Source organism: Plasmodium inui (assembly GCF_000524495.1).
Source record: "Plasmodium inui San Antonio 1 unplaced genomic scaffold supercont1.9, whole genome shotgun sequence".
NCBI classification, from domain to species: Eukaryota; Apicomplexa; class Aconoidasida; order Haemosporida; family Plasmodiidae; genus Plasmodium; species Plasmodium inui.
In genome coordinates, this window is record NW_008481843.1 from 69,216 (window position 1) to 85,569 (window position 16,354).

The 16,354-nt window shown below is 44.7% G+C and overlaps 5 protein-coding genes across 5 annotated transcripts in view; 1 reads left to right on the forward strand and 4 right to left on the reverse strand.

Annotated features, from left to right (window-relative positions):
• Positions 1-300: 300 nt before the first annotated feature.
• Positions 301-2,059, reverse strand: C922_02492 (hypothetical protein; the record flags this gene model as incomplete). The annotated part of the gene is made up of 4 exons (XM_008818091.1): positions 301-399; positions 564-650; positions 844-960; positions 1,247-2,059. 4 exons carry the CDS (start codon positions 2,057-2,059, stop codon positions 301-303), a joined length of 1,116 nt encoding a protein of 371 aa, XP_008816313.1.
• Positions 2,060-4,569: 2,510 nt separating this feature from the next.
• On the reverse strand, positions 4,570-6,195 carry C922_02493 (hypothetical protein; the record flags this gene model as incomplete). Its single annotated transcript, XM_008818092.1, has 6 exons — positions 4,570-4,615; positions 4,812-4,917; positions 5,076-5,239; positions 5,465-5,531; positions 5,685-5,894; positions 6,078-6,195. 6 exons carry the CDS (start codon positions 6,193-6,195, stop codon positions 4,570-4,572), a joined length of 711 nt encoding a protein of 236 aa, XP_008816314.1.
• Positions 6,196-6,793: 598 nt separating this feature from the next.
• On the reverse strand, positions 6,794-8,564 carry C922_02494 (UPF0271 protein; the record flags this gene model as incomplete). The annotated part of the gene is made up of 2 exons (XM_008818093.1): positions 6,794-6,910; positions 7,002-8,564. 2 exons carry the CDS (start codon positions 8,562-8,564, stop codon positions 6,794-6,796), a joined length of 1,680 nt encoding a protein of 559 aa, XP_008816315.1.
• A 1,091-nt stretch (positions 8,565-9,655) lies between these two features.
• Positions 9,656-14,626, reverse strand: C922_02495 (hypothetical protein; the record flags this gene model as incomplete). Its single annotated transcript, XM_008818094.1, has 1 exon — positions 9,656-14,626. The coding sequence occupies one exon, from the start codon at positions 14,624-14,626 to the stop codon at positions 9,656-9,658; it is 4,971 nt and encodes a 1,656-aa protein (XP_008816316.1).
• A 1,190-nt stretch (positions 14,627-15,816) lies between these two features.
• Positions 15,817-16,354, forward strand: part of C922_02496 (hypothetical protein) — a gene marked incomplete at both ends in the record, with an annotated part of 2,036 nt that continues 1,498 nt past the window's right edge. Inside the window, one exon of the mRNA XM_008818095.1 lies at positions 15,817-16,023. Coding sequence (XP_008816317.1) covers positions 15,817-16,023 — 207 coding nt within the window. The remainder of the gene's footprint in view (positions 16,024-16,354) is intronic.

Consider the following 16,354-nt stretch of genomic DNA (forward strand, 5'->3'; position numbering starts at 1 on the left):
TCCCACTTCAAACTGGGCAAATTAAATGCTTCAAAATTGTTAATTCGAATTTATTGATCCTAGCTTGGCATGAAAAATGAGGATGAAGGTAATCATCATCAAGTTACCAAAAAAAAAAAAAAAAAAAGAGAGCTGCCAATCTCCCCGTCTATGAGAACCTGTTCAAAAAGAAAAAAAAAAAAATATAAAAAAAGTATAAAAAAAAATAAAATGGAGAATTCTAAAGAGTCGGATTGCCTTAACGGGTGAACCAATTTCGTGGCAACATCACTTCCACCTCCCCCAGCTCTATTCGCGCACTTACATTTTAATTTGAACGGATCCGGACAGAGCCAAATGTTTGTAGGCGTAGGACCCCTTGGCGATTATGGACATAGCCACTTGAATGAGCTTCAGTTGCTGCGAAGGTTCACGGATGGGCACGGACGTGAGCAAAGAAACGGGCACATAACAAGCGCGGAAAAACGCCAACATCCGGTACCGACGTGTGCATACGCTGCCATACTCGTGCGTACACATCGGCTAATTGTGCAAAAGCGTGGCGGTTTTTCCCTTTTCCTCACCCCTGTGAAATCCTCCAGGGATAGGCCGGCCTGCACCTTCACGTTGAAGGCTCTGTTAATTAATCCCGTGTTGGCGAGTTGTAACTCCTGCAAGGGGGTAGCGGTGGGACCATGTGCATACGATTGTGCATGTATTCTCATTGGTATACACATTTGTGCACTCATTTGTTCACTCATTTGTGCTTTCACTTTTGCACCCACTCGCGTAGGCACACTATTATGCACTGGTGAGCAACCCACACCTAAGTGCCAGGCGGACTCTCTCATATTGCCTTCTTACATAAGTCGCTACTTCCTCAAAATCGGTATCGCCGAGGGAAATAAAATCAATTTTGTCCGAGATGTACGGGCGGTAGATGGTGCAGTGCTGCTTAAGAATGTCATCAAACTTTTTTTTCTGCAGTGCGTGGGGGAAGAGGTAGTGCATGAAGCGTGGATGGTAAGCGCATGAAGAGTGGAGGGTAAGCACATGAAGGGTGGAGGGTAAGCACATGAAGGGGGGAGGGTAAGCACATGAAGGGGGGAGGGTAAGCGCATGAAGGGTGGAGGGTAAGCAGATGAAGGGTGGAGGGTAAGCAGATGAAGGGTGGAGGGTAAGTGCTAACGCGGGGAAGGCACAGGATGCGTACGTAGCGCATCTGTACAGCAGTGCGTCGCGCGAAAATGCTCTCCCGGGGACACACCTTGGCGCACATCCAGAAGCGGAAATACTCCTGCACGTAGAGGGGGGACGGCTCCATCTGTTGTTCCGTCCGTATGATTGGAATTTGGCAGTGCAGGAGCAGTTTCGAAAAGCGCGGGAAAAGCCACCTGACTGTCTCGATCCACTTGTCGCTACGCGCATTGGTCACGATGAACACGGTGTGTGACAAGGACATAGCCAAATGAATAACCGAACAAGCAACTGATTCAAAGTTGCACTTTTTATTTAACTGAATTTCCTTCTTCAATTCTTTGATGCCCTGTTTATAGCTAACTGCACACCTTGTCAGTAAAAAGGATCTGATCCAGTTGGTCGGAATGAGCGTATCATCCAAATCAAAAATAATCACTCGTTTGCACTTCTCTAGGTACATTCCACATGTGCTCTTCATATTTCTTTTTAAGAGCTGCAAGGTAAACATACTTTCCGGTATGGCTGGTTGATAGATATATTTTGCCTTTTCCTGTGGATCATTTTTGGCGACCATTTGATAGGTTAAGTTTCTCCTCCCGTTGTCACTACTGCCAATGGTGTTGTTAAAATGTTTCGACTTCTCCCTCAAGTCGGTGATATCAATTGGGATGCCAAACATCTTGTTCTTATACATTTTCAATTTTGTGTCGTTACTTAAAAGGAAGTAGGGGTTATACTGTGGGAATGGAATAATGCTCAAGTGGCTACTGATGTCCATGCTGGAGAACGGTTGTGTCTTGTACCTGTTCTTCGCGTCCACATTTTTGGGGATCAATTTCTCGTTCGCGTTACACGGGATGCTATCGTGGGGTAAATTCATAATTGCTGCGCGATGCTTCTCTGTGTGAGGATCGATGTTGGTGTTGTCTTCTCGGTAGTCAGCCTTCCTCAGGTATATATAAGCGAGTATATATATGTGTATAATTAAATATATATATGTGCGCGTGTCCACCCGCCCAGTTGTGTCCCTGCCTATGTTCACTTGCTCTACAACAACGTGGACGCCCTAAGCAGCTACAGGTTAGCGCCACCGACAAAAGCACTTGTCTTTGACGCGTCTCAAGGGGGTATATCCTCACAGCGTTTTTCAAAAAAAGGAAATGTACGTATTTGAGTATATGTTTGTGCATGTGCTTTTGTGCACATGTTTGTGGATATTTTTGTGCATATGTTTGTGCATAGTTTTGTGTGTGTATTTATCGATGCGCTTAAAATACTTAAAGACCGTCTTTAAAAATGGTCATCTGTTGGAAATGCTTGCGGGTGCTTAAAAGAGGGGGAATGCGGAAACGAAAAGTCTTCCCCACTGTATGCGAATTGGTTAATTAATTGTGCGAATTATTTCCGTCACTAGACGGGAATATGCACATAAAAGTGGACGTCAACATGTACGATATTTCTTTCCATTTCTTTCCTTTTCTTTTTGCTCATTTTTGCTCTTTTTTTCTTTTCGTTTTTTTCGTTTTTTTTCGTTTTTTTTCGTTTTTTTTCGTTTTTTTTCCTTTTCCTTTTTTTTTTTTTTTTTTTACATGGCTTGTTCATACATTTTGCGCTTTTTAAAAAAAAAATATGAACGTTCATAATATCCGTTGCGAAAGTACACGTACATATATACAGCCAAAATGCAACTTCAAGCAAGCTATAACACGTTTGGATCAGCAATACTTTCGCATAAGTAAGAATTTACCTACCTGCGCGCTCACGTCTGGTATGTTGTACTGATAGACATTTCATGTCTTTTGTTGGTTCCACTTTTCGTATGTTGCTTATGCCTTTTGCTGCTTCGCCGTTTTGCCGTTTTGCTGCTTTCCTGTTTTGCCGACTTTATGCGTACAAGTGCACACTCGCCAAATGGGTCCCAGTGGAAGCGCGAAAGAAGTGGCATAAAGGCGGAAAGCGAACGAAGCCAAGTGAAAAAAAATAAAACAAAACAAAACGAGGCATGATAAAATAACGCTAACCCAGTGGGGAGCTATGCTGTTAGTAGCTACACTCGTGTATATACGCGTTTTCTTTTCTTTTTTTTTTTTTGTCTATTCATACATTTTTTCACGTTTTTAAAATGTCTGACGTTAAAACATATGCACACGCGGATGTCATTTTTACGTAAACTTTTGTGTACCCATTTTTGTGCCTATTTTTGCACATTTTTGTGCATGCAAAAATGACAGCTTTGTAGACGCAGGGGGGGAAAAATGTCATAACGAGCACAAATCAGAGATGCCACATTTGAGTGTTGTTTTTCTGCTTTAGCAATCCTCCCTAAGCTACCAAAAGAGGGCAAAGGATGAAAAGTCGAATAGCACGGGGGTGGTGGTAAAAACAAAATTGGCATAAAGGGGGAAAATACGGAGTGAAAGAACAAAGAGAAAAAATGTTAAGGCGAAAAAATGCTGACGCACGAAATGAACTAAGCGAACCTGTATCACATCAACTTTACCATTAGCCGTCCAACAAAATTATTCACCCCAATGCGAAATCAGCCTGTTTTCTTTTTGTCTTTTCCGCCCTCGAGAAAATGTTCAATTATGTAAAAGAGTTAAACAAAAAAAAAAAAAAACAATTAAAACGGCAAAAAGACAGAATGGTTACGATAAATAGGACATACAAGTGGTACGCACAACACAGAACAAGAAAGCCCCGTGTGTTTGGGGAGAATAAAGATGGCTCCTCATTTTTTTTTTTTTTCCCTCTCTTTTAATCTTCCAAAAAAAAGAAGAAAAAATAAACCAGAAGGCAAAATTTACAATTGGAGCCACGTAGGTGTATGTGCACACACCGTTTACAAAAAGAAGGTGCACTTTAGTCCTTCTAAAGGTAAAGAGTCCCCTTCATATTATCTGTTCCCCTTTTGCGCATCGGAGAAAACTGAAAATAAAGGGGGTAAATGCCGACGTGATATAGAGGGCGCTAAAATTGTAGCGCCGAAAGAATGCTTCCCACCGAATGGACGTTGGAGGGTTTCCACACAAGCATACGTTCGTGTTCACCGCCGCTTCCCCTCGTCTGCATATGTTGGTGAGTACCTATTAGGATGCACGCCAGGTAGCCCAAACCCACTACTACGCCAATGGTAAGAGCTACGACCCTGTAAAGGCAAAACACAGAAGGGGATATCGCTTGTTAGATCCATTTTCCCATTTAATGCAACCTTCCAATTTTTTAAGCTTTCCATTTGGGCCTCTCATTCGGATTACATTTGAGCCGTTTGAGTCGGCGAAATTATTTCCTCCGTCAGGTACTTCATGAAGTGGAAGGAGCAAAAAAAAAAAAAAAAAAAAAAAAAAGGCATGAATGCATAACTAGGTAATGCATCTTTCTTGGCGCACTTCATTGCGTGCTTAAGACGTTCCTACCTGTGAGGTTAGTGTCACCGCTGTGGGGGGAAGAATAAAAAAAAAAAGTAGAAATCAACGGATAAAGAAGCAAATCAGGGCCTGCCACACAACGGGTACCCCGCCTTAGCGGGCACACATCAACAGAGTACAAATTGGACGTAGTCCCCATTTTTGCAGATTCGTAGAATAGTATATCTTCTGGCACATTCTTTCGAGGGGAAAGGGACTCCCCACGTTTTACCTCTCAAAATGGAATACTCCAAGGAGTACCTTCGTATGTACATGTTGAAGGACTTGTTCATGGCGGTGGCAGTTCTGAAGTTGATGATCGACTGGGCGCCTAATTATGTCGCGTCAGAAGTGGAGAGAGCGTGCATGCATAGATGTGTATATGAGCATCTGTTTGTGCATTGGCATGACTATTGCGATTGTGTATGCACCGTGCACTTTCTCTAAAGGGGTGGGGTAGGGGTTCGCTTATTTCCGGTGAATAATCACCTTTTCTCCACTTCAACACAAAAGTCGCGTCTTCCTTCACAAAGAGGAGCAAAATTCCATCGTTGCAATTTCGGTTTCCCAATTTCCAATGTTCCAGTATTTGGGAAGAGAATGTCTCAGCGCTGACTCCATAAGGCAGGCGCTCAATCAGCGCTACGGCTAATCTGTTGTGTAGAAGAACGGGAAGTATAGAAGGAGCGCTGGTTAATCATCTGACGTAGCCATCGAATTTTTCGCATTATTCTGACTTTTCTCTCTTTTCACATTTTAACATGTTTGTATGTTGCGAATTTCTCTGCTGGGTTTGTCTAGAAATGGGGGAAAATAAAATTCAGAGCACGCGCGCGGACACAACTGGGGGCGCAACGAATGGAGTGCGCTGAATTTACACGTAAGGGACTTCTCCTTTCTCTGCACAGTAATGGCTGGAATTGCGTCTTTGGTAGCTCAAAATTTCTGCGGTCGCGGGAGGGAGAGGTGCGGAATGGTTTGAAAAGGAATTGCACCGGTGCCAGTAGTAGAGGCAGCCACGGTAGCGTAAAAACGGGGGAAGGGCTCGACAAAGAAGTGATGAAATATATGACCGCACCGCTTTCCTTCTTAGCACACCTTCCAGCTTGTCCCCCGTGCTCCGAGACAGGATTTTGTTCGGGTCGCACAGGTAGGAATAGTTCAACCCATTTCGATTACACAGGGAGGGGTGGATAAAGGGGTTCGGGAAATTTTCCAGAGTTACATAAAGTGAGTATGGCGGTTTGGATAGCACATCATCGTTTTCCCATGGGGTATCGATGTTAAGAAAGGTTTTTTTCAGCTTCCCTAAAAAAAAAGAGAAAGAAAAAAAAAATGTATCGATAGGGCAAGAAATGGCAACCCTATGTGATGTTCTTTTTTCTACAGGCCATGCTGGACATACGACGTAGTGAAATGTTGAAGCAGGCCCGTTGCTTCATTAATGCGGCGCTTGGCCCTTTCCGTGTGTATTTGTTTCCCTCCCCTCACCTTCCTTCGTGTTGCTAAACACAAAGGGGGGATTTTCTATAGCAATTTTGGCAAGGGCTCCTAATCCGTACAGCAAGAAACAGAGGAGGGGAAGGGCAAAGAAGTTAACTCGACTCATTTTTGTGCATGCAAAAGTGTACGATATTTTTTAAAAAACAAATGGTAAAATGAAGTTGTGTGTCTTTTTTTTTGTCTTTGTTTTTTTTTTTTGTTTTTTTTTTCTCTTTGAGATAGTGCGTGTGAAGTATTCCCCTTTTTTCCGTTATTTTGTCAGATTTGTTCTTTCCTTTCACTTCCTCTTAGGTTACCGGTCGGTGGAATCGCAGAACATTTTTGCGAGTTGATGGAAGCTTACGGGGTGCGGCTCACTCGGGGAAGATTATGCGCACACAGGTATGAATGTGTATGTCTATGCGTCTGTCCCATCTGTAGGGGAGTACACTGCTGGAATTTTATCTTGTGTTAATTTGCTTTTTTCTTATTCTATTTTATCTTATTTATATATTTTTTTCTTTCCCTGATGTGTATCTACACAACTCGGCGAAGGTTTCTCTTTGTGCAAAATCATTTGGCCATTTTGTAACTGTTTAAAGTTTTTTAAAAAGGGTAAGAAAAAAAAACACACCAAAAATGCGCATCAAAAAAAAAAAAGTAACAAATTGTGTCCATATGAGTGCGAACAAGTGGAAGGCACTTTAAAGCGAGATGAGGACAGGTTAAAGGTTCACCCGAAGATGGGCGCACATAAAGGTGACCCTTCTCCCGTCGTTTCGTAAATTCAAATTGAGGGAAGAGACCAACCAGGGGTATAAAACACATTGTGATGATAAATCCTACGTGGAAGAGGCACTTCAGATGGTTTAACCCCCAATGGGGGAGTTGGCACTCACGAGAATCATATCCGTATTGTATATGATAGCTCACTTGGGCCCAGTTGTTTTCTTTTTTTTTTTTTTTTTTTCTTTGAGATGGGGTCTCACTCTTTTGCCCAGGCTGGAGTACAGTACCCACGACAATTTTCGGGTTGGCCAAAATGGCAACCTTCCCATTTTTCAAAGTCGTCCTGTAGGTCCAGTCATTCGCATAGCCATCATGCAGGTTGTCTCCACTGAAGGGGTCCTTTTTACTCTTCTGAGATTCGTAAAGCTTTTTCTGATGTGTTAGGAATTGTTTTCTCCCCCCGATGAGCAATTCATCTTCCCTAAATATTTGTAACTTATCTTGAAATTTGTTCTTGGAGGAATTTTTCTTTTTCGGAATACTATAAATGGTGTTTTTTATATTAACCCTGAATTGGGGGATTTTCACGACTAGCTTTTTTAGATTATTATCTACCACGACATTTACTTTTCTCAAGTTATTATTTCCACACTTGGAGCAGAAGAGAAGAGAAGTTTTTTTTATAAATGTGTAGCATGAGGTGCATATATGTCCCCACAATTTTATTGAATTTATTTGGAATCCATCCATTGTGATTACATTTAATCCCATCTGATACATAACATTTTGCATGGCATAATCTGTCGTTACGCATGCTACTTTTGCGGTGAATGTTTCCTCCTTGTTTACGTCCACATTTTGTGTGTGGTAATTGTTTATGTTTATCCATTGACCGCCCTCTTCTTCGTCCTCCCCCACTTGTACGACTTCCTCTCTTATCACTTCGCACCCGCGTATTCGTCTCCGCGCTTGGGATGAGCCATCTCCATGAAGGGTTCCATCCGAGTCGGCATCGGAGTCGGAGTTACTTTGGTGTATACTTCCACCCGCGTCTTCGTCACTTTGGTGTATGCTTCCACTCGCTTCTGCATCACTTTCGTGTATACTTCCATCCGCGTCTTCGTCACTTTGATGTATGCTTCCACCCGCTTCTGCATCACTTTCGTGTATACTTCCACCCGCTTCTGCATCACTTTCATGTATACTTCTAACCGCATCCGCGTCACTCCCGTCTAGCATGTCGTACCCCCCCGCGCCGCCATCTTCCCGCTTCAAATCGTCCACACGTCGGTTCGTCTCTTCCGGCTGCGCGCTACTCGCAGTGGTTTCATCGCCCTCCCCCGTGGCTACTTCCCCTTCCCCAGCTGGTACTTCCCACTCTTTCCGTCCGCGCCTCCTCTTCCCCAAATAATCAAACTCAACTTCGTTGTACTTATAAATAGTCTCCATGGGGGCGGCATTCAGCTTGGACACATCTCCATGCAAACGGTGCAGCATATAAGTCAGCGCAATGACGTCGATGTCTACCTCACTCAGTGAGTCGTAATCCCCAGTCAATTTGGAAAAATATTTTACAAAATTCACATCCCTCTCTTCCGCCTGCGCAACGGTTAGCAGCGGCATGATGTTGTTGAGTCTCCTCCTCGAGTGCTCATCTTTGATTTCTTTTATAACTCCTTCTGTAACGTAGCAGTCGTAGCTTGTGAACAGTAGATCTTTACACTTGATGACGCTGTTGGCGTCCAAAACATATTTGTGCCTGCTCATCGTTCGTCCCGCTGCGTTGTGGGTAGCATCTACCCCGTTATACCAATGGAAGGAAGCGTTGAGGCCACTTCTCTTGTTCTTCTTCTTCTTTTTTTTCCCTTCCCGCGATGTAAGGGGCTAACTGTACCCCTTGTTACTTATTTTGCGGGGCATACCCACGTGGCTCCTTCGCTATCTTTATTATTTTCTTTTCGGTTCACTTTCTACCCGGTTAGTATGCTTACTATGTACGGAGGCATTTACATACATACGTAAGTCCGTGTCATGTGTTCCCTGATTAGGTGTTGTTTTTTTTTTTCTCCTTTTTTTCCTCAACAGTGCTGCCCGTTTGACTGTTCTGATGCGTTAATTTGGAAAGAAGTCAACTTGGGGGTTACAAACAGGGCACAAAAAAAATGGAGGAAAAAAAAAAATCAAATCAAGATGGGAGAAACACAGATGGGGAAAATAACTCCTCAGTTGTGTTGGTAACTAAATTGGTCCATCGTAAAGTACAAGCGGTATATTATTTATTTTCCTTTTGTGAAGGCCCCGAACAGGCAAAAAAAAAGTCACTATTTATTATGCCCCCCTCGAAGTCGCTCCAATTACAGCGCTCGTGGAAGCGCAAAACGGAAAAAACAAAAAAAAAATAGAAAAAAACAACCATTTAACGGAAAAAAAAAAAATCACAAAGTGGAATGAAAGGTATACATCCTTCCAAAACAGAACGCCGAACATGCATAGATATAGATACGCAGGCCAACGACGTCGCAATTGTCTAGCACATCCCCCCACACAGTAAGGAGGAAAAAATATCTTACAAAAAAAAAAAATTGTCCCCATTTAGGATTCCTTGGGAAACACCAATTGGGCCACATTTCGTACCACTGCGAGCGAAAAAAAAAATAAGGGGGAAGCCTCTACCCCCCATTCATCACTCCATATGGGGAGTAACCACTGGTGGCGATTGTTATGCAGGGGGAGGGTTGTCAACGGAGAACCGAAAGTACAGGCGCCACCCGTTTGCTAATTCTCCCCCATCGCCGAAGCGACGCTAAAGAAGAGAGGGATTGCTGTCCACACTGCCCCATTTCCCTCTCGACACAACCTCACGTCAGCGTATCCACCTCCAACAAAATCAGTGAGTGGTAATCCCCACAGGCAACATCGAGTAGCGTTATGTTGACGATATTTTCAGACAAGTTAAACCCAAAGGGACACTTCCGCTTCGTGTGATGATACGTGAAATAATTCCACAGGCATGACCTCCTTTTTTTAAAAACTTTAAATTTTAATTTAACTTGTTCGCAATCCAGCAATCTGTCACTCCCATTTTGCAGATTCAAAAAATTGTCATTTATGTTATCGATAGTTTCCAGTATCATATTTCTGAAGAGTTTTTTTTTATTTACGCATGTAGAGCTTTTGCGCCTTTCCTTCGCGGGGGGGTTACTCTCCTTTTCGAGTTCCTTCCCGCCTTCCTTTCCATTATTATTCCCATCCGTGTGGTCCCTGCACATCTCAGCCTCGTTTGTCCTTCCCATGATGGAAGAACAACCTATCACGGCTTTGTTAGCCCTTTCCACTTCTTGGCCATTCACAAGGTGATTATTGCAGCTACTACTTCTACTGCTGCTCTTGTGTGAAAAATGTTTTCCTTCCTTTTGTGTGCTCCGCGAATGGTCCAGTTCCTCTCCGGGTGTGCCCCACGCACTGCTTACCTGTTTTTTTTTACCAAGGGGGTAGTACTCCCCAGATTCGTCGCACAGATGGGATTCTTCACTTGACATCCCTAAATCTGCTGCTCTTTTCGAATTGTGTTCCTTCTGCAAGTCTCCCTCGTTCGATGAACTAAACAGACTATCCTTCTGTTCCTTGCACAACAGGGGGGTGTCCGCCCTGTTCTTTTTATTTTCCCCTCCAGGGGTTCGCTCTTGTTTGCTTACCTCCGATACGTTTGCTTCTGCTTGTCTGCTCAGGTTGGCTGGCGCCCTGGAGGAGTTTGTCTGCCATGAGCTCTGCGAGGATTGGGGCGTTGTGCGGAAGGAGACCCATTCGCAGGGGTCGCCTCGGTTGCAATCGGCGCGGTTCCTTCCAACGTTGTTGCTCTCTTCGCGGTTGCTGATGACGTGGCTACCCACGCGCCTGCTCCCATCCCGGTCGCCGGAAAAGCGATCCTCCGAGGAGGCGCACTTTCCCCCGGTGCCTCGCGCCGCCGTGTCCCTCCTCTGCCCCAAGTGGAAGTGGAAGATGCTGTTGTTGTTGCTGTTGCTGATTCTTTTGTTGCTGTTGCTACTTCTGTTGTTGTTGCTGCTAGCCCGATCGCTCGACGATTGCAGATACGAAAGGGATTTCCTGTTCCTGCTGCTGGATGTACCACAGTTCACGGAGTGCAGCCTGTACGCCGCTAGAGAGCTCCTGTTGGCAGCAATGGGGTCCAGGAGGAGGGAAAACCTCTCCTGGTCGATATCATTGTAGAGTAAACTACAGTTAGTCACGCTTTTTTTTATTTTCCCATACAGCTTCTTCAAGTTTAGAAGCTTATTGTTGTAGCTAATCTGATCCGAGTACTTCTTCCTCCTTGATATGGTTAAAAAATTGTGTTTTTTATTGCGTAGGAGGGCCTCATTTATTAGCTTGTCCTTGTGCAGACAGATTGGAATGCTTGTCTGTTTGCAGTTACTGGGAAGGATAATGTGATGGAAGTCAGACTTGCCAATGATGAATATGTTTCTCTCGGGGATTTTATTTCGAAGAACGTCTAAAGAGCAAATGTTGTTTATGTAATCAATTTTTTTTTTGTTTAAAATGCGATTAATAGATGGAGAGGAGGTTAAAAAAATGGCAAAGTTTTTCCCCATGGCTACTTGGAATATTTGTAGTAAATCCACTCGGTTGACGTTGTTGTTATTGCTGAGCAGAAGCGGCTGCAGGATTTTTTTCACTTGGTCTGTTTTGCTGACGGGGTATGCACCGCTTACATGACATGCACCGCTCACTTGGGCTGCTTCATCCGCCTGGCCAGCAGCACTCCCCCCTCGAGCGTTAAGATTGAGGTAGTAATTACTCCCATTATTACACACATTACTGACGTGGAGAGAGTTATTTATGAGGTAGACATTCTGCCTTGGGTGGGTCCCCTGACCTGCAATGTGACTTTCTCCTCCTTGGGATGATCGGCTAATCAAGAGAATGAGGTCTGAGTATTTGACGTAAAAGATGTTGTCTCCTCCCCTCGTTATGACCTGCTCAGAATAATATTCCAACAAATGGGAGCTTTCATTTTTCAGAAGAATGTTGTACCTGAATTTGTTTCCCACTTTTTCCCCTCCTGGTGAGATGGCACTTCTGGGTCCCCCCTGCGAGTCCATACTTCTTTCATCTATATACGTTATTGGCGCAACGAATGCCGTGTGAGTGCTGGAGGAGGCAATGCTCGAGATGTATAAATTGCTCAAACAGGTTATCTTTGTGATGCTGGTGATGTTCCTGTAGTACTTGCTGCCTCCACAGCAGGAGATAACATATGAGCATTTCTTCTCTTCCTCTTCTGCCCCTTCTGCTGCTCCTTTTTTTTCTCTCTTCAAGTAGCCCCATATATACACCGACTTGTCCTCCGTCAGGCAAAGGCTATGGTACTTACCCAAACTGACTTGAAGCACACTCTTATCTTTTATCTTCACATTTCTCGGGACATTCACAAGTTTGTTGCTTTTTTTATATCTCCTGTGTTTGTCCCTATGTCCGTCTCCATCTTTCGAGTGTAACCTCTCCTTGGACGTAAGTCTTTTTTTTATGTGTTCTCCCCCCTTTTGTACCACTTGGGCTATCGTTTTCAGGCCCATCATGCTCATGTGTATCGTTCCCCCACTGCACGTTTTGCACCCCTGCGCCGCTTCTTCCCGCTGTTTCTTCTTCATCTTCTCAACCGCATAAGTGCTGTCTATTTGGCCAAACTTGTTCCAGCCCCAAATCCAGAGCTTCCTATTTGCGTCAATCAAGGCGCTGTTATACGCCCCACAGTTTATGGAGATAACTGGATGTGCGATATTCGCATAGGTCTTCTTTGATGAGAAGAAAAAGGTGTTCGTTCGTCCATATCGTGGGTGGCTCTTCTGCATCCCTCGTTCGACAATCACCAGTGGGAGGAGGAAGGGCCTGCTAGTGTGGGACACCTTCCTGTGGTACCCATTTGGCAGCCCCAACTGTGCCTTCTTGTTACACCCGAAGGTAAAAACGAACCCATCGTACGTGAGTAATAACGTGTGAAAGGACCCTAAGCTTATGTCTTTCACTTTATGCTTATGTCCGAAATGCTTCAAGGGCACTAATTTATGTATGTAGGGGGACAGCATCGTTTTCTCAGTCTTCACAGGGGAGAAAATGGTCCTCTTTGCGGGAGCGTCTGTTTTTTTTCTCTCCTTCTCCCTCTCATTCTCCTCATCTTCCGGACTCCTTTTCAACATGCTCAATTTAGTCCTTCGATAACACGTGTGAACTGACTTGTTCGGATTCACCCCAAGTTGTCCGTAGCAGTTCAGCCCCCAGAGGCAGACAAACCCATTTTTGCTAACCACTCCGGAGTGATACTTCCCGCAGTTAATTATCTCTGGGTTAAAGTAGAGGTAGTCTTCCCCCGGTTTGTTCCCTCCATCTGCCAAGTGGCTGTTCCAATTGGGGCTATTACTGTTGCGGCTGTTGCTCGTGTCCATTTGGTTTGGCATGCCCACTTCTTTTCGCATGTCTAGCTTGTGCTGAATCTCTGCTTGGCTCCTTTGACGGATTCCTCCCAGAGTAGAAATGCCGCCACTGCCTCCCACCACATACTCAGTCGTTTTGAAAAAATCACTATACTGACGGATCCTCCTTTGGTAATCCTTCTCCTTGTCCTTCTCATTTTCAGAAAAGAACCTTTTGTTCTTCTCCATTGCCCCTTCCTCGTATCTGTTCCTCCTGAGGTAGTTTGTCTCTCTGATGAGGCTGACCCGGACGCTGCCTGTCCTCCGCCTATCTGCCCTCCTGCTACCGATGCTGTCCTTTTTCTTGTGCAAGAGCAGCTTCCCTTGGGGTTCCTCCTTTACGGTACGCTTCCCATTTTGCATACTTCTGTTCTTCACTTCGTCAGTAGTGACGATTCTGTGCTTCCCTCCACTGCCGCTCGTCGTGAGTTTCTTTCCTAGCAAGTCGTGCACGTTCTCTTTGCTCATACTCTTCCCATCTTTCTCATTATTTTTGATTTTCTTAATCGTGGAAATGTTAAAGTCATTCGGGAGTCTCGTCAGGATGTCGTTGTATATTTCGTTTTTGCTGAGGGCGTTATTCCACTGGCTGTTGTAAAAACAGTTGTTGTTCCGTCGCTTTATTTCTCTGGCGAGGTCGTTGTACCTTCTGCTCCTTTCGAAGGTTCTCTTCGCTTCACCCCCATGGGCTTCTTCGACAACTGTTTCGCTGCCTTGATTTCCGCTGCCACCATCTTCGCCTCCGCAATCCTCTCCGCCAATCGTCTCATTGCCACCTGTCTGGAGTCCTCCCCGGCGGCTCCTCCCACTTGCGGAGTACCTCTTACTAATGAGGACCGTGGAGAAGTCCACTATGCCAACTTTAACGTTCTCCTGGAACCCTAGCTGACCAAAATTGTTGTTGCCTAAACAGATTAGTATCTTTTTCTTTTCCGTTTCTTTGTTATGGTCTGATGAATACTTCGAGATGTTCGATATTACCTCCCACGCATCCATATCTCTGGAGAATTTTTTTCTCTTTTTGTTTAGCATGGACAGCTGCTCCAGGATGCTGAATTGGGATGCGGTGTTCTTCTTGGCGTCTCCCGGGGAGGCTTCGTCCGGAGTTCCGAGATCGTCCGGTTTGGCTATCTCATCACGTGTGGCTAGCTCATCCCGAGTTGCAGGCTCATTCCTAGTTGCAAGATCATCCCGAGTGGCTGGCTCATTCCTAGTTGCAATCTCATCCGGAGTTGCTAGCTCATTCCGAGTTACACGCTCGTCACTGCCCCTATTCACCTCGCCCCCCCAGCGAATGCTTCTGTTTGCCTCCCTCTTATCCCAATTTTCCGGATCGCCCATTTCGCCACACGTCCTGTCTCACTCTGGGACATTTGTCCCCTCTGAATCCAAACACTATTGCCTCTTGGTCCTGAAGCTGCAAAGTGAATGTATCTTCCTCCTTGCTCCTATGTCGCTTTTGCGAGGTACGTGGTGAGTAGCAAAAGCTTCACCGGTGTGAAATGCTACTAAAGGGAATTCTTTAAGGGGCAAGGAAAGACACAAAAAAGCTGACCATCGAGTGCGTGCATATATATATAATATATATATTTATTTATACATGTGTGCACCCCCTCGTGATTGCTAAAGCGGGTCAGCTGCCCCTCTCCTTTCCCAAATTGAACAACGCGTGTCGTTGTTCCTGTAAAAATTTTCAAACAGAAAGAATCGTCTACTTCTGACTTTTTTAGGTTACCCAATGTCGGCGGTGGGGTGTCCCGTCCACTTGGCCTGCTTCGCCTTACTTAACTTTTCTTTTTTTTTTTTCTTTTCCGTCCCAACTCAGCGAATGTGGTGGGGGAGCGCTTTTACAACGCTAGAACAGTGACGGTTACTTCTTCCACTTGTCACTTTTGCCAATTGATCAGCTTCGCCATATTTGCCATTTTTCCGAAACAGACACAGAGGAACATGAAAAAAAAATTTCACTTCATTTTTCAGCAAAGTTGCAGTGGCCGCTTTGCCGCCTCCGTCTGGTGTTTTTTTTTTTCTTTTTATCTTTTGTTTACTCCTCTAAAGTACACCGCGGGGAAGGGGTGTAGCGAAGAAGAACATACTTTAAAATAGCGTGCCATACAGGTCTTTTTTTTTTTAACCGCAAACTTGTGTTTACAACTGGGGCGGACAACTCCGCTTCGGGTTTTGCTAAACGAGCGGCAAAGAAAAAAAAAAGAAAAAAAAAAATGAGCAATTTTTTGTAAGTTAAAATGGGTATACATTTAGACGATTCACCCATTGTGGCTAATATATTTTTTTCCTCGATTGGGTGGACCCCTGTGTGCAAGTAGAGCAAAATGGCAAAATGTGACGTTGAACGGGGTGATAGGGAGGGAGTGGACCCAACATATGTGCTGCAGACGGTAGATGTATCGGGTCTGACTCGAGATGGACGAATTGGAGGGTTCGTCTTTACCTATTAGCGGTAACTCAGTTTTGTTGCTGGTCGGAAGGATCGCTTCCTCTTTTCATATGTTTGCCGCCCCCTTGGGAAAATGAGTAACGAGGGAAACAGCTCAGTTACAGTCGCAAGGGGCGGTCTGCTCAAGTTGGCCGTTTTACGCTCGGCGCAGGTGGAGCCGAAGGGTGCTCCCACGAATGGTTCCGTGAAGAGGCCTCACATGTGTAGGAAAAAAGGGGGAGGCAGAGGAGACAAAAAAAGAGACAAAAAAAGAGGCAAAACGGGGCGGCAAAACAAGGCGGTAAAAAGAGGAATAACATCAACACATGACCTAACCTACACAGTGACAATAATTGCTGGAAAGTCCCCGTCCTCCTCACCGCTGTCCCCGGAGGCAATTAGAGAGGACAAATCAAGCACACGTGCGTTATATTTAGATGGGGAAAATCTTTCTGTTCATTCCCCGCGGCGACGTTAAGAGGAACGTGAAGCGCGGCCGCGAGGAGGAAGCCAGCAACGTTGTACCAAAATAGAAGGGCGGGGGCTGGCAAAAAATCATTAAAAAAAAGAAAAGGAGAAAAAAAAAAAAAAAAAAAGGAAGGTAAACAGAAGCAAAGGAAATCAATGCAATG